We start from the raw sequence: 26,204 nt of genomic DNA on the forward strand, positions 1-26,204 counted from the left end.
GTTTACTAAGTGGTTTCAATAATTAATTCTTCATATGAGCTTGTGTAGTTGAAAACAACATTCTCAGTCTTTAGTTACATGTAACATTGGTTAGCCTAACATATAACTTTGTCTCTACCAAATCTTTATGTCTGGGTGAATTCTGAGCACCTGAACCCCTTCTCTGGAAGGCATTGAAAGCTCTGAGCTCTCTCACATTTTTATTCAATCATTCTATAGAATTGTTATGTGATGTTTGGGCAGGTTTGATAATGTTACTAATGTGCTCCTGAGAGAAATCTTTAGTCCTGTGAAGAGCTGCTCCTGTTTTTTCTATTCTTCCAACCTTCTCAGACATAGAGGACATAATGTTTCTCAGCCCTGAAGCATTGACTTCTACTCCTTTTAAAGATGCCAGTGCTGCTACTGAGTCAGCTGAAGGAATTGCCAGGCAAAGGGTTTAAGAGCTGCCTTCCCTGACTCCTTGGGGAGTTCCTGTGTGTTTGATCTGCACAGTGCCAGCAGTCCTGTCCTGCATCACAGACCCACGCGCACATCCCGCCTTGTGCCGGCTGTTGCAGCTCTTCTTATTTAACCCACCTGAGATTTGATTGTAGGAACTGGATAGGATTGCCTATTTTGCCAGTTTCTCTGATAGAAAGTGTATTCCTGTAAAGTGTGCCCAAGAATGAGAAGCTGCATTCTAAAATGTTTTCTTTCACACAGTCTTTCAGGCTGTCCACGAGCAAAGAAAAGTGGAATCAGGATAGCACAAAGCAAGGAAGACAAAGAAGACCAAGAGCCAATTAGGTGAGAACAAACATTGTCAAAGGGCCTTTGTATGTTTTATAAGGTCTTATATATCTTCAGGTTTTTTTAAGGCATAATGTTATTCTGTGATAGTTATCCAAGGGAAGATGACCACATTGATTTCTATGAGCAAATCTAGTATCTGTGCTGATTGTTTCAGCAGAGGATACGGCATCAGCCAAGGATACAATCATCTGTAATTTAGAAATAGTTAAAAATTCTTCATTTTCACATGATATTAAAAAATCACTTAGATCTTTATCTCCTAAATTACCCTTAAACATGTTTGAATACTACAGGCAAACCATACGTGCTAAATAAAAGTAGTTATGGGACTAGAAAATTGAGTGTGTGTATGAGACTGTTGCAACAAATCTGATTGTTCATGCAGTTTGCAAGAGAAACAAATGCCTGCCTATGGGTCTTGGTTTCTTCTTGCAAGGCACTCTGATATCAGTGGCCACTGAACTGGGTCGATTTAGTGACTTCTTAGATCATTCAGGACCAGATTCTCAGTGGAGAGTTGCAAGAATATTTTAGTTCACGAACAGTGAAGTAACTGGCCTTTAGTTTAGATATGTGTTACATAGAAATACATTGAAAAAGACAAAAAAACACACATAATTTTATTTAAACATTTCACTTTGAAGATTCTAACCTGTTCCTTCTAACCTTAGTTATTTGGTTTTTAGTATAGAGTATACAGGGCAATATACAGAGAAAATGTATGGGGAGATTCCCAAGTAAGGAAAACCGTCAGATGAATACAGAACTGCCTTCATTGGTCTCTGGGCTGTAGCACATAGTTTCATATCATCACCCCTATTCAAAGAGTGGTTAAAGGAGCTCAGCATTTCTAATTAGCTGCTCTGATCATGTCATAACTAGCTCTGTATACATGACTTTTTCATGACTTCAGACAAGTCTTCTTTGGATTTCATACCTATAAATAAAATATACCAAGGATTAAACTAAGCAGTATTTTATGCTTATAAAGGTTTTATGGGAAATTTTGTTGCTGATCAGAACTCAGTAGCAAATATTGTAATTCCACTGTGATATTTACTGTGATAAACACCTGCAATTAGAATACATATCTCAGTCCTTTAGTTGGAATTACATAATGTCAACAGCTGTGACTGTATCTACTGGCTAGCCTCCTTAGAATTTACCAAAGAACTTTTTTTTTCTTCAAATTGTAATGTTCTACTTGTAATTTTACCCACTACAGAGTATCTTGACTACTTCTGTGACTACAGTGTAGGGTTATTCTTTCCTTTTCATGTGAGGTTTATTTTGACTTTGCTGTAGAGGCTACCAGGTATATAATGGCAAGACAATAAAGTTTATCTCATCTATCTGCTATACAGATGTCCAGTTCCTGGCTGTGATGGTCAGGGTCATATAACTGGAAAATACGCATCCCATCGCAGTGCATCAGGGTGTCCACTTGCTGCCAAAAGGCAAAAGGATGGATACCTAAATGGCTCACAGTTCTCTTGGAAGTCAGTGAAGACGGAAGGAATGTCATGTCCAACACCAGGATGTGATGGCTCAGGACATGTCAGTGGTAGTTTTCTTACTCATCGTAGGTGAGTAACTATGACTTACGTTTTTCACTTATGTTTATTATTTAAATCAGATTTAAAATACAGCTTGTTGTCATGGCATTTCTCTGTTCCTTTTGAACTTCATTGTTACATTAAAAAATAGTCTGCTTACATGTATTTGTCAGTAACTGGAAATCCAGATGCACATTTTTACTAATGCAGATGCAGACCTGCATTTGAACCCATAATATACAGAAAAATTTAGAGGGAAAATCATGCATGACAATAACTGTGAGTTTTATAATGACAATTTTTTTTAAAATTTATTTACAAATTTATTGTTTTTTCTGGACAAATTACCTTGGGGTAGGCATTGTAAGATGTATCTGAGTCCACCTTATTTTCAGAGATGTCATACACATTCTTGATTCTCAAACATGAGAGCACAGAACTGAAGAATATAATGAAAGAGTTCCATAAAAGCAAAGTACTTTTGTTCTACATATATTTGGTAATGAAAATGTTTGTTGAAAACTAATGGAATGTAAATATTTGACAAAAGAAATACAAAGCTTGATTTTTCATAAACTTGGCAAAAATAAGAGAGCTTCTGTGATAACATTTTTTATACCTTGTAAAAGGAGTAGAAAGTGTCCAGTCTATTAGGGAAAAAACTTGCTGCCATTTTAGATATCAGACTATGAAGAAATGAGAATTTTTTTGAGCTCTGCCTGGGAATCTAGGCCTGAAAATGACTACAATGTCAGAGGAAATTTCTTATTATATAATCTCTAATATAGAACTCTATTACTTCAAATATGTCAAGTTGATCTCTCTAATTTGTCACCCTCTCCAGGCAGACCTCAGTTGAACTTCTGTACCCTTTAGTTAGCTAAACCAATTTGATCTTGTTTTGTAGTCAGTTCTAGATACAGAGGTGAAAAGTGTACTTCTTTCTCTTGCCTGTAACTATTTCCTTTGATTCTTTGAAAATCCTTTACAGCTTCACTCAGAAGCCTTATCCTTACTTCAGCCTCTCCAGACTTTGTGCACATAGTTCTTATTTATTGTTTATGCTCAGAGTTGTTTTTCTACTCAGTGTTTTATGGTATCTACTGTGAAGGGATTCTGTTCCATGACCTGAGATAGCCCAATGTAATTCACAGCCTGCAGCTCCCAGGGGCGTTAGGAAGTGGAGAAGCAAAACTGACCATTTATGCAGATAATGTTAGAATGTATCCATTCTAACAGACATGTGGGTCTAACTTTCTGGATTTCAGGAAAATACCAGTATTAGTGTTGGTATTTCAGTTTGCCTTTCTTCATAATGGTGTAACATTTATTTAACTCAGAGAGATCTGTCATTAAAACTTTAAAATTATTTTACCTTTAGTTAAAAGGTACAATATAATTACTGGGAGATTGCTTGCAAGGAGTATTCACATAGTACTTAGGGTGTCAAAGAGAAAATTCGTGCAACAAGAATAACTAACTTCTAAAAGAAATGTACTAAATTTAACAATTTGAAGGACAAATTGTGGCTAGAATTTTTTTTTAAGGAATGCTTTAATTAAAAAAAAAAACCAGAACAAAAACTAATAGAGTAACCTAAATATGACATTTAGCTACAGAGCAGTGTGTTTTTTAGTACCACTCTCTTAAGTAGAAACAGAGACTTGTAAATGGCTTACCTTATAAAATTAGTTTTTGTGCAAAAACGTCACTTGTTAGAAGAGAGTACCACAAGATGTGGTAATATTAACAAGATGTTAATATTAATAACAAGCCATATTATTTTAAAAATATTATTAGTTCTTGTAGAATTCTTAAGGCTGTTAAAAATGTTCATTTGCTCACACAAGGAAAAGCACATGGAGCCATTTTAGATTCCTTTGGGTTACTTATATGGCCTCCAGCTGCTGCTCAGAAAGGTAGGTCCATTGTAGTATTTATCAGCCTTAGTGAAATATCTTCTCAAATAGCATTTCATGCCTGTATATGGACAACTGAATCAAACCCTTTTTGTAGGATTGAACGTCACAACAGTTCACCTACCTTAAGGATCTCTTGTACAAGATGTAGAATGGATTTATTCCACTTCCAGGACCAATGGGTCCAGGAGAATTGACCACTTCAGTGAAGTAGACACCGGCCTTTAATCAGTTGTACCATAAATGTCACTGAGTGTGTCAAGAGGGAGTGGTTTCCCCTGACTACAAATAGGTACTTTATGCCATTTGAAGTGTTCTTAGGGCATGCAGTATAGGCATACTGGGTTGGCCAAAATGACTGAACACTTGTGAGACACTCCATTCTTTGATTATGACAGCTGAGAGCTGAATGTGCCTGGCAGGGGATTTACAAGGGTGTTGGCCTTGTTAAATGAAGGGGCCCCAGAGCTCCATGGCAGCTTTGACACATAGTTCCCGTGCAGACATTTAAACCCAGGTGTCATAAACTGGACAATGTCTCAATCCCATCTAAATCACAGACTCTCAATTTTCTTACATAAGAATGAAATATTCCCTCACTTCAGGTGCATCCATTCTAACAGACAGTGATCTCATCTTCTACCACTGGTAATATTTTGCTATACAGATAAAATCTGTAATCTCAAATTCTCACCTTCTGAAGAGAAGCAATAGTATGCCAGTTACACAGTGAGACCAGCCTTATGGACACTCTTTTGCAGGTAGATCTGGTTTCAGCATGCATGGGGGCAAAGCAGGGCTGTGGCCTTTAACTGAGCCATTAAAAGCTCCTCAGGAAGGTGTAGTTAATGTCCTCATTTTTGCCAGGACACCTTGCTGCTCTCCTATTAGGACTTTTTTCCCTATCAGTGGAAATATTTTTCTATCAGCAGACTCCACTAAGCATATATATACACATTCATTGCATGTATAGTTATCCTTTATGTCTTCTCTGAGATTTTTGTATTTTGCCATTTGTAGATAGCTATTAATATGCTGTTATTAAAACAGCTGTAACACTCTGGAAATGAACAGCAGACTGGCTTGTGAAAATGATGCCAGCTGTTGAATTTATCAAATATGTGTTAGGAAAGATATTTTTCAGGTAAAGATTTCTTAGAGCTGGTGTTGACATTGTACACATGATCTCATTGCACTGGTGTCAGTGGACACTGGAGATGATCTACAAGGGCTGGTAAATCAATAAAAACCTTCTCCAACTGGTACATAGTCTGGAATTTAAATATAAGCATATTCCTACATTCACACGTATGAAGCAGCCAATGAAAAAAGTCGTAAATTTCAGTGAATTTTGAATCCTACCCTATGATCAAGGGCACCAACAAAAGTTTCTGGTTTTTAATGTTTCATTGTCTGTTCACAGAAATTTCTGTGAATAGTTTTATTTTGTCAAGGAGTTTGCATTAGGGAAGAATGGAAACAGCTAGTTATCGGGAGGGACTTGAAGCATTGGATTTAATGTGCTATGCTTCAAAAAGGAGCTTCTGCTAGGAAGAGAGGCCAGTGTGAAATTAGGTGACCTATCAGCAATATGAAAATGAATTGGAAGGCATGTAAGCCTGGAATCAGTAGATAGATATATTAAATAGGTTATAATGAAATGTAAATTGCTTATTATACTATAGCTTTGTAGTTTTGTTCTTGCACAGAGCCTTACATCCCCATATTTGATTTAAGAAGATTTTTATGGATGCCATAATTTCTAGTGCTGTGATCAGCGGGGACTTTCTCAGAATATACTTGGATTTAGCAACCCTGCTCCTTAGCACAGGGTGCTTGTGCTGACTTCAGTGGAAATTAACTGCAGACATGCCTTTTCAGATCTAAAATTGTGTTCTTGCTCCCATCTTCAGCTCACTTTTATTTACATCAGTGTTCACCCACTTTAAAAACATTAATGTAGCTTTTAAATTCCCTTTACTAAGGAAAACTGTTGTGGTTAAACCCCAGTCAGGACCTCAGCTCCACAGAGTTGCTTGCTCACTTCAAGCAGGATGGGGGAGAGAATCTGTAGTGTGAAAGTGAGAAAACTCGTGGGTAGAGATGAATAGGTAAAGAAAAAGCCACAGTCACAAACAAAGCAAAACAAGGAATTAATTCACTGCTTCCCATGGGCAGTCATCCCCAGGATCCCATGGTGTTCAGCCATCCCCAGGAGAGCAGGGCTCAAGTAATGATGTCTTGGGAATACAAACACTGTTACTCCAAATGTCCCCCCACTTCCTCCTTTTTCTTCCCCCAGCTCTGTGTATTGAGCAGGACACCATATGGGATATCCCTGGGGTCAGTTGGGATCAGCTGTCCCAGTTGTGTCCCCACACAGCTCCCAACTTGTGCACCCCCAGCCCCTTGAATGGTGAGGTGGAGTGAGAAGCAGAAATGGCCTTGACTCTGCATGAGTGTTCCTCAGCAGTAAGGAAAACATCCCTGAATTATCCATGCTGTTTCCAGCACAAATCAAAAACACAGCTTCATACCAACTACTCTGAAAGAAATGAGCTCTATTCCAGCCAAGGCCAGTAGAAAAACATGTTAGTAGAGAGCTGTAATATGCAAGAGATGATCAAATTATAAACATTTCTCCCATTAACAAGCTAATGCTGAATAGAGATGAAACCATAGAGAAGGGTGATTTTTCTTTAGTGAACCTGTATCCTTGCTGAGAACAGTAGGACTCCAAGATCCATTAAAAAGTTTATAGAATGGGATTTGCATTTGAGCAGCAAGGGCATGCCACTGTGTTTGCAAAATGTATAGATGTGCTGGGGGAAAACAATGGAAATCATCCACTGCCTTTTCCCTTCTGAAGGAATGTATGTAGAAATTATCAAGTGGTTATAGGAGATGATTACTTATGACACTTGTTACAGACTCTCCACTTTATGCATAAGAAGGTTTAGTTAGCAGTAAGGCTGTCAGAAAGCTCACAGGAAATTCATTCCATTACCACACATGCATGTCCTGAGGTGAAGGAGCACTGCCAGTGCCGTTTCCTCCAAAAATTCTATTGGTCATAGCTCTGAGTTGCACAACTACATTGCTAAGCATGGGAACTGACAGATAATGAAAAGAGGAAAAGACAAAAAAAAACAACCAAACAAAAAACCCCAAACAAACCAACAAACAAAAAAACACCAAAAAATAACAAAAAAATAACAAAAAAAACCAAACAAAAAAAACCAACCATAAAACACCTCAAGACAGGTGCTGCCCTCTGCAGCTGCTTTCTGGAAGCTGGCTGGTACCTACACTCACATGGATCCTCAGAGGGCCTCTAAGTTCTCAAACACTCAGAGCATTTAGGAGATGATGAATGTGATGGAAGAAGGTTGGAGATGTAGATTTTTCATATGCAGATTCTTTTTCTCATTAAATATGCTTTTCTAGAAATAGATACTGCATAAAAATCCTCTGTGATCATCCTCAGCTTCTGAAGAGAAGATTTGCAAATACCACCTACAGTCAAACCTCCTGGTGCTCAGGACCATAGAACAGCATCTCACCCCAGAGTTTATCTGGGGGGGTGTCCCAGAAGAGGCAGTACCTCTGTAATACAGATGCTTTACAGAACACAGGCTATGGCTGCAGATTTTCTGCTAAATTGTTATAGAGCTTTCAATATTTGCCTGAAGTCTCATCCTGTCTTAACAGAAGCATTTCTCAGCTTCAGCATTTAAAAACATAAAAAAGTAATTATCATAGGTCAGCAATGGCTCTCCAGCTTGTCCACATGTTTCTGCATGGTGTGAGCCTAAACTGAGCACCATGTTCCAGGTGTGGCCTGACAGCACTGGGGGGGACAATGACTTCTGTGTCTCTGTGGTGATGCCCTGGCTGATGGAGCCCAGTGCCGTGCTGACTCTCTGTGCCACAGCAGCACCACTCACTCACACTGAGCTTGGCATCCCCAGGACCCTCAGGTCCCTTTGCACAGAGCTGCTCCACAGCCAGGTAGGTCCCAGCCTGTGCTGCGCTCCTGAATTGCACTCCCAGGTGCAAGACCTTATACTTGTCTTGGTTGAACTTCATAAGTTTCTTGTCAGCCCACTCTCCCAGCCTATCTGGGTCTTCCTGAAGTGTGACTTTCCCTTTCAAAGAGTTCACTTCCCTATTCAGTTTGGGAATCTTCATCAGGATACACTTGATCCCATTGTCCAGGTCACTTATGAAGATTGTAAACAGGGTTGGGCCCAGTATGGATCCCTGGGAGACCCCACTTGTGGCAGGTTGCCAGTTTGAAAAGGAGCTGTTTACCGCTACCCTGTGTGCAACCTCTCAGCCAGTTTCCCACCCACTACACAGACCACTTATCCAGACCATAACACATGTTTCTCTAGGAGGAGGCTGTAGGAAACTATATCAAAAGCCTTACAGAAATCCAGGTAGACAGTGTGCACTGGTCACCACCCCATCAGCCAAGCAGATTACTTTGTCACAAAAAGCAAATTTGCTTTTGCAGGTTTGTAAAGCATGGCTGTCCCTTGGTCAGTCTGTACTGGCTTTTCCCAATCATGTGTTTCATCTGACTTGTGATAGCCCCCAGCAGGATTAATTCCATAACTTTTCCAAAGACTGAAATAAGGCTAAAGAGCCTGTAGATCTTTCTTTAATCCTCTCTTGTAGGTAGGGTTGTCACTATCTCTCTTTCAGTTTTCTGGGATATCCCCTGATCTCCACAACTTCTCAAAAATTATGAAGAGGCTTACAACATCAGCCAGTGTTCCTCACACCCTCGGGTGGGCAATGTCAGAGCCCATGGATTTGTAGTGCCAAGCTCCTGTAGCAGTTCACTTACAACTCTTCCATCAGTGATGGTCAGTCTGAGTTTGCATCAACCTGGAACTTTGCTCCAAAGGCCTGAGGCCCAACAGTATTGGTAAAGACAGATGTGAAGGAAGTATCAAGAACTGCTGCCTTTTCTGCATTGCTAGTGGCTAATTCACCTCTCCCATATAACAGTGCACCAGTATTTCCCTTCTGTTTCAACTTGGTCTCTACGTACCTGAAGAACCATTTAGTGAAGTTCTTTTACATTTCTGGCCAGTTTCAATTTGAGCTTTTGCTATTCCAGCTGCATCTCTGCATCCCTTAGAAACAGCTTTGTTATTCACAGTGGGTATTTGCCAACTTTTCCATCTCTGATCCACTACTCTTTTGATTTTGAGCGGACCCAGAAGCTCACAGTTAAGCCAATTGTGAGCATCCTTTAAAGCACAGAGGATCCAAACTTCCAGCTGTATTCTCACGGTGCTCTAAACTTCCAAAATACCCTATTTGTCAGGAGTTTGTGTCCAGCAATACCCTTTAAAAGGTGTTCCTGTGCTGTACACTGAAAATGGTAAAAACTTTGCAGAGAGAAATCTTTTTTTTTCTATTTATGAAATATAAATACTGTCAAACTCTAGATTTGTAAGAAGCTTTTAATATGGAATGCATTAAAGTATTTGATTGCATCTATTTCTAGCCAGGTCTCTTGTCAGGTCAACTCTTGTCCATGCTTTTATTTGTTTCTACAGTAAGTTGACAGAGTGCTGCATTTGCATCAAAATTAATTCACTCTTAGTTCTTATTGTTTTACTTCTTCTCTGGTAGGCTTTTTAAGTTGTTTAGGATGTTTGTTCATTTGGTCTTAATCTCCCTGTCCCACCCCAGCATTGATTTATGTTGTTGTTTCCTATCTCTTAGTTTTTTCTACAAGCTGTACCTTGCAATTCTTCAGAAAAACATCGTACAGCATTAAGAGTACAGAAGAATTAACCAAATTCACTGCAGTTGATGGTAGCTACAATTGACAATGATAAACATCATCATCATGACATCATTAAAAGATGACAGGTATCATTAAAAGATGGCATCAAAAGTGTGTTGACATTTCCAAGAAGACAAGGAAAGAAGTGTGGCATAAAATGTAATAATAATATATATAAAGAAAAAAAATTAAAATCTATGACGTGGGTCCTGCAGTACAGGAAAAAAAAAAATTTTTTTACGTAGTAATTTTGTCTTGACCTTAAGGGAGAAGGGTCTTCCTAAACCACTTTACAACACCTTCCTCTTCCCATCCTCCTTCTCTCCTCCTGTAGTGTTCTGACCCTCTTCCCTTCTCTGTCCCTGCGGCTCCTGTTCAGTCTTACTTCTGAGCTTCTCAGTCCCCAGCATTTGCAGTAGTTGGTGCACTGGCAGAACAGGACAGGCAGTCTCAGGTGTTGCTTCCAGCAAGCATTTGTGAGCAATTTATAACACATTCTTCTGCTCCAGGCCCTGCAGCCCCGAGCAGGGCTGGTGGCAGGGAAGGCTCCCACTTACACACACAAAGTACATGGAGGGTCTGGCACTAAACACTAACTCACATCCACTTTGCATGTCCAAGGGACAGTCTGTCAGAGGCTTACAGCTCTGCCCAATCTACTTTTGTTTTCCTGAGGACAGCAGAATGCATCTCTAAACTCAGAACAACACCCCATGAAATGTTGTTTCTTGCTCCAATTCAAGGACAGTTATTCACAGAATTATTTGGACTATTTTGTTCTCCTCAGTAGGGACAAAGCAATGTATATGGACAAAACAGAAGTATATTCTGAGAAATAGAAATATTTTTCCTATGTCATTTGGGAAAAAAAAAGAGCCTGGTCTGACAGTTGCCACTGAAGATTTCAGTCAGATAAAATTTAATTTAATTTTTAGTTAGTTAAAATTTTGTGAAAGTTAGGAGTGACTAAATGCAGATCCTGGTTAGAGAGTTAGGCCCTTTGCAGATAGTTCTGCCAGCTCTTTTCATTACTAGCTGGAAAAAGGGTGGGATAACATTTTAATCAGATGTACCATTTGTTAAACTGGAAGGCTCTTAATAGTAAAATAGTCTAAAAGTGTTTAAGAGGTTTACTTACCTTGGGAAAGTCACAGAGAAAATAATATGAAATCCATATTAGAAAAATAAGACTGCACAATATAAACAAGGAAAACCATTTTGCTTAGCAGACCTGACAAATTACAGCAGACAGCAATTGTACAGGTGTTTGCAATGTGACACCTTCTTGATTTCAGGCACTTAGCAGAAGCTGTCTGGTTATAAGTCTGCTTGTCCTCATTCCAGACATAGCTCATAAAAAAAGCAGAGAATACAGGATAGCTTTTTAGATTTAAGGAGGGATGAATTTTCCTCTTGAAATACATTTTTCTCCTTGCTGTCTATACAAAGTGTTTAAAGAACCTGTGCTTCATTTTAAATGCCAAAGTGAGCTGTATTTGGTCACTAAATATATCACTTGAAATTTTCAGCCACCTAAGAGCCTAATCATAGGTGTGTAGCTAAACATACACCTTACCTATTTATACACAGGGAAGTCTCAACCTTTCTTCCTATTCAACAGCCCAGTAAATCCACTGGTCTTCAGGCCATCTGACCTCTTGTGGGCAGTCACCAGACAGGAGAGAGGCTGATAAGCTTTGCAGAATCCAGCCCACAGCTCCTGGGGCACTCAGTTGTGCCCCATTAAGTGCACAGCTTCGTGCTGGGGCCAACTGTAAGTCATGTAATGTGCTGCAGTGGGTACTCGCTCACTAAAGAATAAATGAGAGATTTCTGAACAGTTGTTGAATGTTGGGCAAGAGCCAAACCTCTTTCCCTCTTTAGGGATGATACAGGTCAAAGCTCATTAACACATGTGAAAAGCCCACCCACAAAGCCTCTTAGCTGACTAAGCAGCTTCAGTTAACTAAATATGATGTAAATTTGCCAAGGGACTACTGTGCCCAACTGAAGGGCAACTTTGGCAGTGCTCTTACAGTTCCAGCATTTCAAGATTCATTAATCCCTTTTCTGGTGTATATTTATGCCCCAGGGGGATTCCTTTCAAATTGAGTCTGCTCTCATGGCCTTTTCTCTCAACTTTGCCAGGTTAACAATTCTGCATAATTCCTATTTTTGTTTTTCTTACCTGATGCCTGCTTTGTTCTTTTGTTATGACGGATAGGCCTAATTAAGTTATAACACTATCGTACCTTTTAAATCTCCAGTAAAAACATCCAAATACCTTCTCTTCTGGGTGGCCATTCACTCTCTCTTGATGTGTATTTGGTGCCTGACTGACCAGATTTTACTGCTAATTCAACCCTCCCATTGCTAAAATAAAAGCATAGTTATTTCCAGAAAGTTTTTCTGAAACAATGATCAAATATTATTTAAATAATTTTGAAAGGCTTGCATTTCGTTTTAATAATGGTTATTTTTTTTTTTTATGGCCATTTGGGTAGTGGTTTGATTTTTCTTACTTCTGACACAAATATTTATTTAGACAGAATAAAATCTCAGCTACTTTTGTCAGCACCTTTGGAAAACAACTTGAATTAAGAGCTGTCACTTCCTACATTACATCAGGCTTTTAGTATTTTTGACTTAGATTTCCCTCCTGATTCAAGATTGAAGTTTTTCACAACAAGCATTCAGGTGTGAGTTGTAAATGCACCCCAAAAAGCCCAAAAAAAACAAAAACCACAAAAAACCCCAACCAAGCAACCAACCAAAGAAACAAAAAGCTTTAGCCATGAAACAAGACCTATAAAGGGCCACATTGATAAAAATCATTCTTTTCCAGTGAAGAATTATGAAATTGAGCTGAACAGATGCTTTTTTTCAGCCAACACCACACAGAGTCAGCTGGGATTGTGTGGGGAGAAGAGAGTCCTCTGTGAGTCACAGCAATCTCCATGAAAAGAAAACTACCTTGTTTGCAGAACCTCTCTCCTGGATTCCTTTTGCTTCACATCTCAATAAGAACCTGGGGAAAAGCCAATCACCCTTGAATGTAAATAAAAATGAGTGCTGCTTTAGGGAGGGTTCCTTTTATCTCTGCTGGAGTTGTGAATAGAGTATTACATCCTTTAAGGTGTGTAGCAGAATTTACTCATGGGAATAAGGAAGTCACTAAAGCTGATACCCTTCAACATAGAAAAAGAAGAGTAGTTCATGGATTTAATATTAAACCAAGGAATGGGCTACTTTGATCACTGAATTTGATCTCTTAACTTGAACTTCAAACATTTGCAAATAGTTGAGGAGTTTAGTCTAAAAGTAAGGCTTCAGCCATTAACAAAATAAAACAGTCATTCTCACTGTGATCTGTATTTCCCTGAATTTCAAAAGGATTTAACATCTGGGGCTTGTTTGAATATATCTCTAGTTAAAAGAGGTCCCTTGAAAGTGACTTGTTCCTTCCTTTAGTCTATAGACAATGCTATTTTTAATAAACAGAGGATTGTTTAATTTTGGTTTTGAAAAATCACTGTGGTAATGAATCTATAAACATCTTGCAGGGTTTATAAAATTTATCCTCAAGATGCTTTTTGGGTACTACAGGTTGAGGCTCTGGTTTCTTTACACCCTGTTATTTCTTTCTTTGTAAATTCAACACTTGACATACCAAATATAAAAGTTGTGTTTTATTTGACCTTTATCTCCTCCTTTCTCATATACCTATCTGTTTGGAAAATGTTTTCTTCATTTGAGAAGCCAAGAGCAAAACCTCCAGCTTCAAGAGGAACTAAACTGCATCTGTCTGCTGAGGAAAAAAATACATTTAACACAGAGCTGGAACCCAGATAACTAAAATCGGTCACCCAGACAATCACTCCACTTGATCAATGATCCTCCACTCTGGTGACCTATGTTGTTTGCATCCCTGAAGACAGCTCAATTGCATTCTTGAAACATTCAGGATTTTAGCCCACATTTATTTATTTTCAAATTAAATTTCTTGGCAAATGTGCACTGAACATTTAAAAATAAAAACCCCTTTAAAACTTTTCCCTCCCCCCTAGTTTTAATTTTTTTTTTAACAAATTTCACCCTATTTACAAATCCACTGAATATATGGTGAGGCACTGGTTACAGTAAGATATTCGCAGTGCTAAACCAGAAAGAAAATTCTTTCTTCCCCTTATGTTCAACTTTAATAGATACAATCTCCATACAGTCTTTATAGTGTTTCCTAAGTTATGGCAGAGGATGGTTTTATAGGATAATGTACCAGACAATACTTTTCTTTCTCAAATTAGAAATTAGTCCCAATGAGCAAGGACACATTGGATCCCAACAAAGTAAGATGCTGATGGTCATCTGGTTGTTGGTACAGCAGAGACTCACAGCTCCTGGTGAATCAGGAACTCAGGGGGAGTCAGGAGTTGGTTGCTGGTGCTTCTCACAACCCCACCAAAATGCTATGGCTTCAAGCCCTGTGGCATCCAGTCTGACAGAGATAATCCATGGCTTGGTACACTTATGCTGAATTTATTACAGCAGTACCCCAGCAATGTTAGAAAGCATAACTCATTTTTATTATGGAAAGAATACTCAACTGTGTTTATATGTTCTTATGATGTCTTGTGCATATGAGAATAATGGCAGGAGCAAGTGAGATAACTGATTCATTTTACTAATTCTTTGCTGGAATGAATAAGCTGCAGAACTGTGTAAAAGTCAGTCTGAGGTTTGAAAACCTATGACAAACATCAACTGTAAAGGCTTGAAACTTAATAATAGAATATCCTGAGTTGGAAGGGACCCACAAGGATAATTGAAATCCAGACCCAAGAATCACACAAGGTGTCTGAGAGCATTGTCCAAACACATGTTGAACTCCATCAATCTGTGACCACTTCCCTGGGGAGCCTGTTCCACTGCCCAGCCATCCTCTAGGTAAAGAACCTCTTCCTAATATCCAGCCTTAACCCTCCCGATACAGCTTCATCACATACTTAATGTGAGGATAAGTATTATCCTTAACGAAACTACTACATACTGGTACTACTGACTACTAGATATTTCTCTAGATATAGTCTTTTTTTCATTTTTGAGATATTCAAAGCATGTATTACGTAAGTCTAAAAGCACCAAAATAGCTTTCACTTGTATTCTTTTGTTTGCCAACCACAGGAAAAAAATAAAATCATATCTACTCCTGTCTCCTTCTGTCCCCCAGTCTTCTAGAAATGCCAAACAACTCTCTGTCTCACTGGGATCTCAATTCAAGCTTCTTGGTTACACCTCTGTAGGGTTCAGCCTTTGTACAACAGCCCACTTTTGGTGCAACACTCACTTGACCTTGTTTTTCATCTTCCCATAAATCCTCAGTTCTTTTCGCTGTTCTCTATTTAAAGAGCCGTTGCCTTCAGTAGAAGTAAATGTAGTCAATAAGATAAAATGGAGGAGGTAGAATGTCCTTGCAGAGTAGAAGCTTATTCTAAAAGTCCTAATTTAGTTTTTAATTACTTAAAATGATTTTAGGTAAATTAATTAAGAACAGAGCCAAGCAAAAAGGGTGCACATTGCTATCTTTGACTAACTCATTTCTGATGAATTTAGACAAGTTAAACAAACTGTAGTAAAAATCAGTACTCTTAATTTAGGTTACTAACTTGGTATCTGCTTCACTGAAACTAAAAGTGTCTGGGTCAGGAAAGTGAACTCATCTGCTTACAATACAATATACAGTTAATGAAGAGACAGATTTGCCAGAAAAGATCTGCAGAGAAGGCAATGGCATGTTCTGGCTTTGGCATCTTCCTCTGTGGAGAGCAGGACACCTTTGGGAGTTTTGAATGCTTTCTTAAATTGCATAAGCCACTGGAAAATTTAGGACCATCTGTTCATTCATGGCCTCTTTTAAGAACAGACACATAACAAGCTAAAGGTAGGCATAGAGGTGCATGATGCACAAGCTAAAGCCGTGCATGTAAGGACTGGGGAAGCAAAAAGAGGAAGCTTGTGGATTAGGCATGCAGATGCATTTCAAAAAACCCATTTTGGTCAAAGCCCTCCTCTGTCTGTACATATTGTATTAGATCACTAGCGGGTTAGAACAAAACTAATCTGGCTACAGAATGTGGAAGCCTTCTGCGTCCTCACTAGTATGCCCAAAAAATAGGCACCCTTCACCTTTCCCCTCACTAACTCATGATTCATCTGGGTGCCTCCAGAAGAAAGTAGATAATCCATACAGAATGACTCTCCAACAGTTCCAGCAGCAAGGATGGAGCACAGCACCCAGACCTTTGTGGTTCAGCATAGGCAGAAGGCAGCTGGTGCCAGGGTGCTTGAACTGCAGCCAAGCTATAGGTGCTCCATACGTGTCTACCCCAGCAATACATCTCTCTCCAGTGGTGATGGGCCACGGACAGTTGCTGTTTGGCAGCTAGAATGTGACCACCCTATTTTGTGGAATAGTAAAGCTTAGTGTTGCACATATGGAACCTTGTACCTGGGCCTCAGGGTGAGAGCGCACCTTGGAGCACTGTGGGCACACCACTGGAGAGATAACCTTCCAGACTAGATGAGAAGATATCTATGGGTTTAGGCACTCCTGAAAACTTGGTGTACAGAATCATGGCCTGGGACTAAGATTGGGTCCTTGGCACCAAAATTTAGATTTAGGGACGTTGAATCACACAGTAGATTTCTAATACTTCTGAACAAATTTGATTTGATTATTTTTCATTGCTCTCAGGTGTGCTGTTGTAGCATCCAGGTTTCTTGTTGGTCTGTTTAAATGCTGTACCTATAGACTGGAGGCTGATTTTATTTTGAGGGGTTATCATCAGTCAAGACTTTTAGAGAGGAAAAGGCTACAAAACAAGATGAGAGTAAACTAATGCAGTTGTTATAATGGCCAACGATGCTAACTTCTTCTGAAAAAGAGTGAGGACAAAGTATGAGAAAATTCATTAAATCAACTGAAAGATTAGAAAAATGAAGTCAGTTAAATGATGCAGAAATTTTGCTTATACTGTTATCCCATTTTTTTTCTCCGTGCCAACATTTTTTCCCAAAACTCCAGATCCTCTCCTTAATCGTCTTCAAGTCTCACTTTGACTCTTCAAGAGAACAGTTGTTTACAGTCACACACTGAGTCCATAGCAGACTTTGGAGTAGTAATTTGGCATCCTACCAACTAGGCTACAGCCAAAAGCTACTAGGTCATGCCATTGCTCGATACTACTAGCATTATTTTATTATACATCTTCTTAGTCACAAAGCTGTACAAAATGTTGAACACAGATTCTTTTGCTGAGAAAATATTGTTTTTAATATATTTTTCTAAGAGCAATCCTTTTTTGTTTCTTTTCAGAGAAACATTTTCAGTAATCAAACACTATACCTAAATTAGAGGACTTTGTTTAGAAGGAAGTTGCTAACTAAAGGAAGTTGTTAACTAAATAAATGCTTTTAATTGAAGACACCACTTTCCTCCATATTGCAGAGTGATTATTTGTGTATTAGATTTGAATCTGATTTTCACGATTAAAAATTGTACAAAAAAGTCTTCCTTTGGATCTGAAGAGGAAATATAAATGTGCCTGTATGCAGTGAAAAGTTCATAACGTTACTCATTTTGCATGGCTATGAATGAAATGTTGAGGCAACAGGAAATTGTTTAGCAAACTTCCAAATTCTCTTCACTAAAGGTAAAGCTTCCTCAGAATAAGAATATAGTTTTCTATCATTAAATTAGATTGAATATGTATTTTCTCTTATCTGCAATAGTGCAACTAGATAAAAGATGTGATTTTGGAAAAAGCAGCTAGTTTGGTGTACCATTATTTGTTAAATACTGAGCACTGTCTGATCCATATTTTAATTTTTACAATAAAGCCTGCTAAGACTGCGTTTGCTATCAAACTGTTTTGTGCAATGTAATTTAAAAGCTTAGTATTTTGGCAATGTGAGAGAGAAGACATAACTGAATTTACATCCATAAATGTAACAAATTTGCATTATAAGACATATATATCCCCCCTTAAAACAAGGTCATTTTTATTGGAATTATTTTCCTTAGGCTGAAACAAAAAGCCAGCACATAGTTACTGCCATTTTAAGAAAAAATTTAGAAAAAGGCAATTTAGCCAGCTCAGTAGGTAATATTCACAAAGAAGCACAGTTTATAAGAGCTAGTCATTTGGATGTGAGAGGTAGCTCATGTCCTCTTCTCTCAGCATTCAGTTCCATGTTTGAACATTAGAATCAAAAAAGGGTAAAAGTTCAGAGCAGGGACATGAAATTCAAGTGGGAGTGTTTACACAATAACTGCTTTTAAAGTAAAATGTTTTATTAAAAGTATCTTGTCTTAAGAAAATTGAACTGTATATCTGAATTTTATATTAGCTGTCTATGCAAAAATAATTTGGAAGAAAAACAAAACAATGAAATCACTACTGGTAAGTCCTTTTTTTTTCAGACTAGTGCACTCTTTCAATGCTAGGCAGTGAAGATAAACTATGTCTCTGATACTGTTTTTATTACAGGTTTGGATTACAGATTTCTTTTCAATGACCTGTCAAAATTAACAGGCTCCTTACTGTTCACAGTTTATCAGGATGCCCCAGAGCTACTTCAGCAATGAAGAAAGCAAAGCTGTCTGGAGAACAAATGCTAACAATAAAGCAGCGGGCCAGTAATGGTAAATTTTTAATCATTACGTTCTTAAATACTAATTTGCTGTAAACTAAAGTTACCATTACTCTATTGCCTTTTTTCCTATACTCTATATAAATTGTGAATTCACTGTCTCTAGAAGTGAAACCAGGTCTTATGCTCTGGAAAACTGAGCCAGGAGTAGAGCAGTCAGATCGAGTTGTGTCTATATAAATCTTAAACTCTAAAATATTTCAAAGTAGAATATACCCTTATAATTTACTGGTTCACATTCCATTCATCAAAGAGCAATAGTTAGTCTTATATTGTTGCAGGATTCAGAAAAGAAAAAGGGTTTATTTCCAGAGTGTCAGTTCCTCCTAAGTTCCCTTGAATTCATTTGGACCTATGGCTCTATAACCTCTGGCAGATGGAGGTGACTTTGTGCTATTTCAGCTCCAGTAATCTGCAATTCTTCCTGGGAACCTTGAGTTGCAGGGAAGATGATGAAAGTACCTTGGATGAAAGTCAGAATAGTACCCTGGTAGTTGAAGTTCAGTAAAATAAAAATGTAGGTGCTTCAGTTTAGGTAAGTAATATGATAAAGACTTGTCTGGGAGGTGCCCAAGTCCTGAGTTTTCTTGGAAAACGATTTAGTCACTTAGTCTGACAGTGCTTGCCTTCTTAACTGTTGGTGTTAACTGTGTTAGAGCTACTGAACATTTGAATGCAGTGCAGGAGGCACCTCAGCCCACATGGGCAGCACAGATGGAGAAAGCAGTGGCTGCCTTTATTCAAAAGCTTGTAACCATGGAGTGCAAGATCTGGATGTTATTTTCTCTAGAACCTTGGTAGTATTGAAAACTATATCTGCCATGCCCAGGAAGAATGCTTTAAGGAGTAATATGTGGATATTTTGGCTACTAGGACACATGGCCTGCCTGAGCAACTCAGTGGCCTTCTGTGATGGGGTGACTACATCAATGGACAAGGGAAGAGCTACATATGTCACTTACCTGGACTTCTGTAAAGCCACAGCCATGGTCTCCCACAATATCCTTCTCCCTGAATTGGAATGAGATGGATTTGATGGGTGCAGTGTTAGGTGAATAAGGAACTGGGGGGATTGTCACTTCCAGAGGGTAGTGGCAAATGGCTCAGAGTCCCGATGGACATCAGGGACAAGTGCTGTCCCTTAGGGGTCTGTATTGGGACCAGTGTTATTTAATATCTGAATTAATGACATAGAGAAAGGAATCAGGTGCACCCTCAGCAAATTTGCAGATGACACCAAACTGAGTGGTGCAGTGACACTCCTGAAGGACAGGATGGCATCCAGAGGGACCAGGACAAGCTTGAGGAGTGGATCATGGGAATCTCATGAGGTTTCACAAGACCAAGGGCAAGGTGCTGCATCCAGCCCTGGGGTCCTCAGCACAGGAAGGACATGTTGGAGTGGTTCCAGAGAAGGCCACCAAGGTGATCAGAGGGATGGAGCACCTCTGCTGTGAGGAAAGGCTGAGAAAATTGAGGTTGTTCAACCTGGTGAAGAGAAGGCTTTGAGGTGACCCAATTGCAGCCTACCAGTAGCTGAAGGGATCCTACAACAAGGATGGAGAGGAACTTTTTACAAGCACATGTAGTGACAGGACAAAGGGAAAAGGGCTTCAAACTGCAAGAGAATAGGTTTAGATTAGATATGAGGAAAATACTCTTTTTACTGTGAGAGTGGTGAGACACTGGAACAGGTTGTCCAGAGAAGCATTGGATGCCTCATCCCTGGAAGTGTTTCAGGCCAGGCTGGATGGGGCTCTGAGAAACCTTGTCTAGTGGAAAGTGTCCCAACCTGTGGCAGAGGGGATGAAACTAGATAATCTTTAAGGTCCCTTGCAACCCAAGCCATTCTGTAACATCAGAGTCAGGCACTGTGGGGAAAGGTGTGAAATATTCACACCAGCATAAGAATGAGAGTGGGAGCACCAGTTTTACTGGCTTTAGGTGTTCACACTTGGACTTGAGAAAAAACAAATCTGTCTCTTTCCAGGATTATTTTATGCATTTTTATACTAACTATAAGGATAAATAGATTAAACTGTCACCGTTTATTCCTGTCTGGATTCTTAGAAATCCAGATACCTTTAAAATTCTGTGGTTTTTAATATTTATGTAACAAAATGATAGAAAGCACTTTCATTTGGAAAATTATATCTTGTTATTTAATAATACCCTTCTGAACCCTTCATGAATCATTCTGAGCCTTCATCAAGCATTAAAAACAACTGCAGAATCACAATATATCCCAGTACATCACCAAAATTTCTCTTTGCTGAGAAAAAAAATTCTGAATTAGTTACAAGTTCTCTTTATCATGCTGTAATATGAAGAGATTACCACGTTAAGATTTTTTACCCTCCTTCAGAAGATCTGTAAGTGGACACACTCTTTAAATAAATTACATATGACAGTGGAGCAAAATTTGTTGCTGCAGGTACATTTCTTATAATATAAAGTTAAATGAGTGTATATAAAGGTCCTTTTGATCCTCCAGGCATTTTCAACACTCTCACTGGAGAATTACTGCAATTTTAAAGGGAAAAGTAGTGGAAAATACTTCTTTTAAACTGCAGAATAAAAGTTTGAAGAATTCTTCCTTTTTCTTTTTTGCTTGAAATAAATTGATTTTCAAATATAGAAATAATTAATTCACTGAACTCTGATTTAAACCTTAATTATTTTAACACCCCTTTTATTTTTATGTCACACAGGTATAGAAAATGATGAAGAAATTAAACAGTTAGATGAAGAAATCAAAGAATTAAATGAATCCAACTCCCAGATGGAAGCTGATATGATTAAACTCAGAACTCAGGTAACAGTTTTATGAAGCCCTAAATTCAAGCTGCTTTTTTTCTACACAACTGATTAAAAAATGTAGGAAATACACTGTTCCCTTTTATGTTTCTTATATATTAAGATATCTATGCATAATTTTCTATTTATAAAATTTGAAAACAGTGTTCATTACGCAATTTTCACGTCAGTTGCCAACAGTAAAAAAATAAAAATAAAAATAACTCAGCAAAATATATTCTTTAAAATAATGACCTGACATGGTCAGCTTGGTGTTTCCCCTTGATAAGGCTATGCCTTTCTAATAGCAGTGAAAATATTGTGTGACTATATGGTCATTAACATAAGCTACAAGGTTAAGGAGCCCAGATGAACAACATGGCTTTTGCCATGTCTTACAGAGAAAATTTAGACAGAGAAGTGAGTACCTGTTACACTTCATCATGGGATACGCTGAATGCAGCCCTTGGCAGCAGTAGTGGTTCCAGAGATACAGCTTAATTCTTTTTTCATTCCACATAAATTTGTTGGGGGAAAAAAAAAGCAGAAAACCTAACATTAGACTATTAACTAAAATACCATTATTCAGCAGTCCTAAAACTGGATGGCAAAAGCAAAAAAACAAAATCAATTGAATTCCCCTAGACATTTTCAGTGTCCAGCATACATTCTGGTGCTTTTCTTTTCACATGATTTGAGCACAGACACTAACAGTGAAATTCATCACAGTCACCATTTGTCAGTCTTTAGTCCCATGATCATAGACACCCAAACAATCTCAACAGAAACAGAGTAAATCATTCCTTGTTACTTCTTTGTCTGCTGCCTTTGGAGATAGGCACCACATCCATTCTCCTTCTTCTCTTGTATAGCCATAAATACAAGGCAGGATCTACTTTTTCAATTTGGTTTTTATTTGGTTTCTAAACCTTAGCCAGATTGATACTGCAACTTCACTTCTTTATGCTTGCATTCAGAGTTCTGTTATTATTCAGCTTTCATAGGATTTTATTTATGGTTTACACAGTATCCTGATGTGACTAAATATAACAGTAGGATAATGAAGGCAAAATCTGCAAGAATATAAAGCAAGAAGAATAATCAGTGGCAGGAAAATTACATATATTTACTCTTGAGAAATTTGGTCATAAATTCTGGATCTGGCAGCTTCCAATGGCCTTATGTTTTCTTCTGCTTAATACACTGTAGGTGCTATTCACATACATACTGATTTAGCTGAGTTTTTAAAATGTGTGAAGCAGTTTGGCTGTTATATGTACATTAGGTAAATGCTCCAGTTTTTAGTAATCTACTGCACCTTTAATCTCATATTTGGCTAGATTAATTGAAAAATAAAGCCATGATAACACTATCACAGGCATAAACATGTACTGAGTTTCGGAGATTTATCTAGGAATTTCACATCAAGCTTTGATCTGAAATGAGTACAGGAGCAATACTTTAGTGGTCTCAGTTCTAGCTTTCATCCTTCAGACTAGTGCCATTACATATTCTTAGAAATCAGATTAGGCACTTTTTGGGACCACTGAATGTTCTTGGTAAAAGGAAGCTCAGCTGGTGATTTTACCATTAAGTTAAGAGGTTATTTTTCAAAAATCAGCACTGCAGATTTAGAAAAAATGTAGATTAAAATGATTAATGGGATTTAAAAAAGTAGAGCTACAGGAGACCATGGAAACATTATTTTGTCCACCAGTCATCTTTACTTCCTAAGATCTTTCTAAGCTAAACCTGACAGGTGCTTGTCTAATTTGTTCTTTCCATACTAGAATTCCCACAATCTCTGGGTAATCTGGTCTAGTAGTTATCTGTCCTTACCCAGCTAGCTACCAAGGCCTTGCAGAGAATCCCAAGTTAAATTTCACAAAAAATTCAGAGGCCTTAGTTTTGAATTCGTACACTTTCCTGAAGATAAGCAATTTACATTTACAACACACAGAGAGTTACATCCTAGTCATTATCAAACTATTAAGAAGATCAAAGTCAACAGTCCCCTTAATTTGCAAAACTAAAATTATATTGGACATAACAAAATGTTTGCTGATAAACCTTCAGAAAATCATTGTGCAGCTCAGATTTCAGTAAGACATGACAGATGAGGAATATGCAATGGGAAAATGGTGGAAGTTATGTGAACACCAGAAGTAGCAACAGTCTTGTTTGATACAGATTTGCAACCCATATGATTGTATGTGCCACTGAAAGTTTTTCATATTCTACATTAAATTCTTCGATGTAGAATTTTTCTATTTAATAAAGTGAGAAGTCAGTCCTTTTTCATAGTTGGAGCAGTTGTAAGACTCCTTTACTCAGCTGCCTTTTTACTTCAGACTTTGGAGAAAGTATTTTTAACCTAAAATCTAGTAAATTTGTTCAAATTTAACATGCAAATATTAGAGGAGCAGAAACACATAAAGGGGAAAGGGGAAGAATAAATCTGCAAATAATGTGTTTCATACAAGCAACAGATTAGCCTATTTTCAGAATACATACAAATAGACATTTCTTAGTTTTAGGGTAAAATGTGGGGAGGGAAATTTCAGCCTTTAAGCAAACAAATACAAGAATTAAATTTAAAACAGATGAATTTATAGATTATTACTAAGTGAAGTGGTGAGATATCCTGATCATCTGCCACTGTATCTGCTGATACTCAGCATCTCATGGAAAAATGAAAAAATATGATTCAAGTTGCAATGCTCAGCTAGACAGAAAATCTATAGAATGTCAACTCCTGCTGAAGTTAGTGTGAGGTGGCTGCAGTATGCCATACTGAACTGAGCCTTCATTGGCATCAGACTCCTCATTCTGGTCTCTAATATATAAAAAAATTAGGATAGGTATTGGAGTATGACTTGACTCTGAGAAACACCTATGAAAGATGTTTTGCATTTGGATACAGCACTTCCCTCCAATGTAAATGAGCTGAAAGCAAAATAAGAGAGGAGAATCAGGTGTCCAGGTTCAAATATGAAGAAAGTATTCTCCTTAGTAATATAGTTTGTGGAAATAGCTCAAAATCAATTAATTGTGACAAAACCAGGTCCGTACAGTACTGGCAACTTGGATTAACTGCAGTATGCACTTGTAGTCAAAGCAAGAGGTACTTGGAGACTGTTTAGGTAGACACATAACTTTTCAAAGTTACTTCTATCAACTGGTGGGCTGTATTTCCATAAGGAGACAGAAAGCTTAGGTCTGAAATAAAACATGATACCTCTAACTACCTGACTGTGCCACCAGTTTCCAAACATTTGCTCACCCATGGTCAAGTTAATATGCACTTTAGAACCTGTACCCTTCTGCCTGTTACTACTACACAAACCTCTGACCTTCCCATCAGCATTTTTTTAATTGTATCGATTCTTTCCATAGCTCAGTCTCTAGGCCTGTATATAAACCAGTGGACAGGCCAATGGATAAACCTCATTTTGAGAATTCAAAACCTTGTGTTCTTTGGCATTTTTTCCACCTCACTGGCTTCTTTTTTCTTGTCAATGCATATTTTAACCTACACACACACAGAGCACACTGTACACTCTGAACTAGATGTCAACAGTTATCACCCCATGTGGAAAGTAAGGACAGGGCTACAGAGGAAAGTGCAGACAGATGTGAGTGAGCTCTGCACGTGCTCTTGATGATCTGGATATAAGCCAGTGCTCATCTGAAATCCTTGTAACTCCATTAGCACAATGCTCTCCACAAGCTCGGGGAAGGTTTGTCTCAGCGATGCATTTAGCTTAAGCAGGCACCATGCAAGGTCAGAGCTCACGTGTTTGGTCACCTGGAAACACAGGCAGAGCACAATCTCAGTTGTTTTCACCTGTACATGAAACAATGCCACAGGGCTATGTGCAAATATTCTTCAGTTTCACAAGTCATTGTATATATTGGAAAACTTCCTGAATTTGTACATACATTGCAATAACATGCAGATGTTCAGCTTTCAAAAGTAGCCCCGTGAGTTTGTTCTGTGAGTTTGCACAGAATCATATTATACTTACAAAGAGCGAAACATGGCAGCAAGGAGCAGTGCATTCTTAATTAACAAGATATATGTGTAGCTGAAAATACAAGAAAAGCATGACTGACTGCCCCTAAGATTGGCTTCTAGGAGTCTTAACTGCATGGGTGAACTTGCAGAACTAAGGTCCTTAATGCCTTTCAATTACACAAGAAAAGCTCTAAAGGAGTGGAGTCGAATCCAAGTTCATTCACTCACTATTACCAGTATTGAAAAGACAAGCTGTTAAAGTTAAACAACATACAGTGGGAATAAGAAAGCTTTAGTGACTGTAAGAACTGCAGACTCAAGCAAAACCTTTTTAAACATGAATGAATAGACCTCTTTTCCTTTCCCTGGTATTCCTGTTCTCTCTCCTTCAAAGAGTGCATGCTTTATACCAGTTTGCCTTATATTACATTGTATACAAATCTGTCCATTTTAGATTACCACAATGGAGAGCAACCTGAAGACGATAGAAGAGGAGAACAAAGTAATTGAACAGCAAAATGAGTCTCTTCTTCATGAATTGGCCAATTTAAGCCAGTCTTTAATTCATAGTCTAGCTAATATCCAGCTGCCACATATGGTAA

At 38.2% G+C, this 26,204-nt stretch overlaps 1 protein-coding gene across 4 annotated transcripts in view; it reads left to right on the forward strand.

Annotated features, from left to right (window-relative positions):
- Window positions 1-26,204, forward strand: part of MYT1L (myelin transcription factor 1 like) — a 127,814-nt gene that overhangs the window by 100,552 nt on the left and 1,058 nt on the right. For 3 of the 4 annotated variants that reach the window (XM_058835116.1, XM_058835113.1, XM_058835115.1), the window contains exons 15-19: window positions 706-789; window positions 2,160-2,381; window positions 18,689-18,780; window positions 21,500-21,603; window positions 26,057-26,200. In XM_058835116.1, coding sequence (XP_058691099.1) covers window positions 706-789; window positions 2,160-2,381; window positions 18,689-18,780; window positions 21,500-21,603; window positions 26,057-26,200 — 646 coding nt within the window. Of the gene's footprint in view, window positions 1-705; window positions 790-2,159; window positions 2,382-18,688; window positions 18,781-21,499; window positions 21,610-26,056; window positions 26,201-26,204 lie in introns of all 4 variants that reach the window. The other variant, XM_058835117.1, reaches the window with a different exon arrangement.

Source organism: Poecile atricapillus, chromosome 3 (assembly GCF_030490865.1).
Source record: "Poecile atricapillus isolate bPoeAtr1 chromosome 3, bPoeAtr1.hap1, whole genome shotgun sequence".
NCBI lineage: Eukaryota > Metazoa > Chordata > Aves > Passeriformes > Paridae > Poecile > Poecile atricapillus.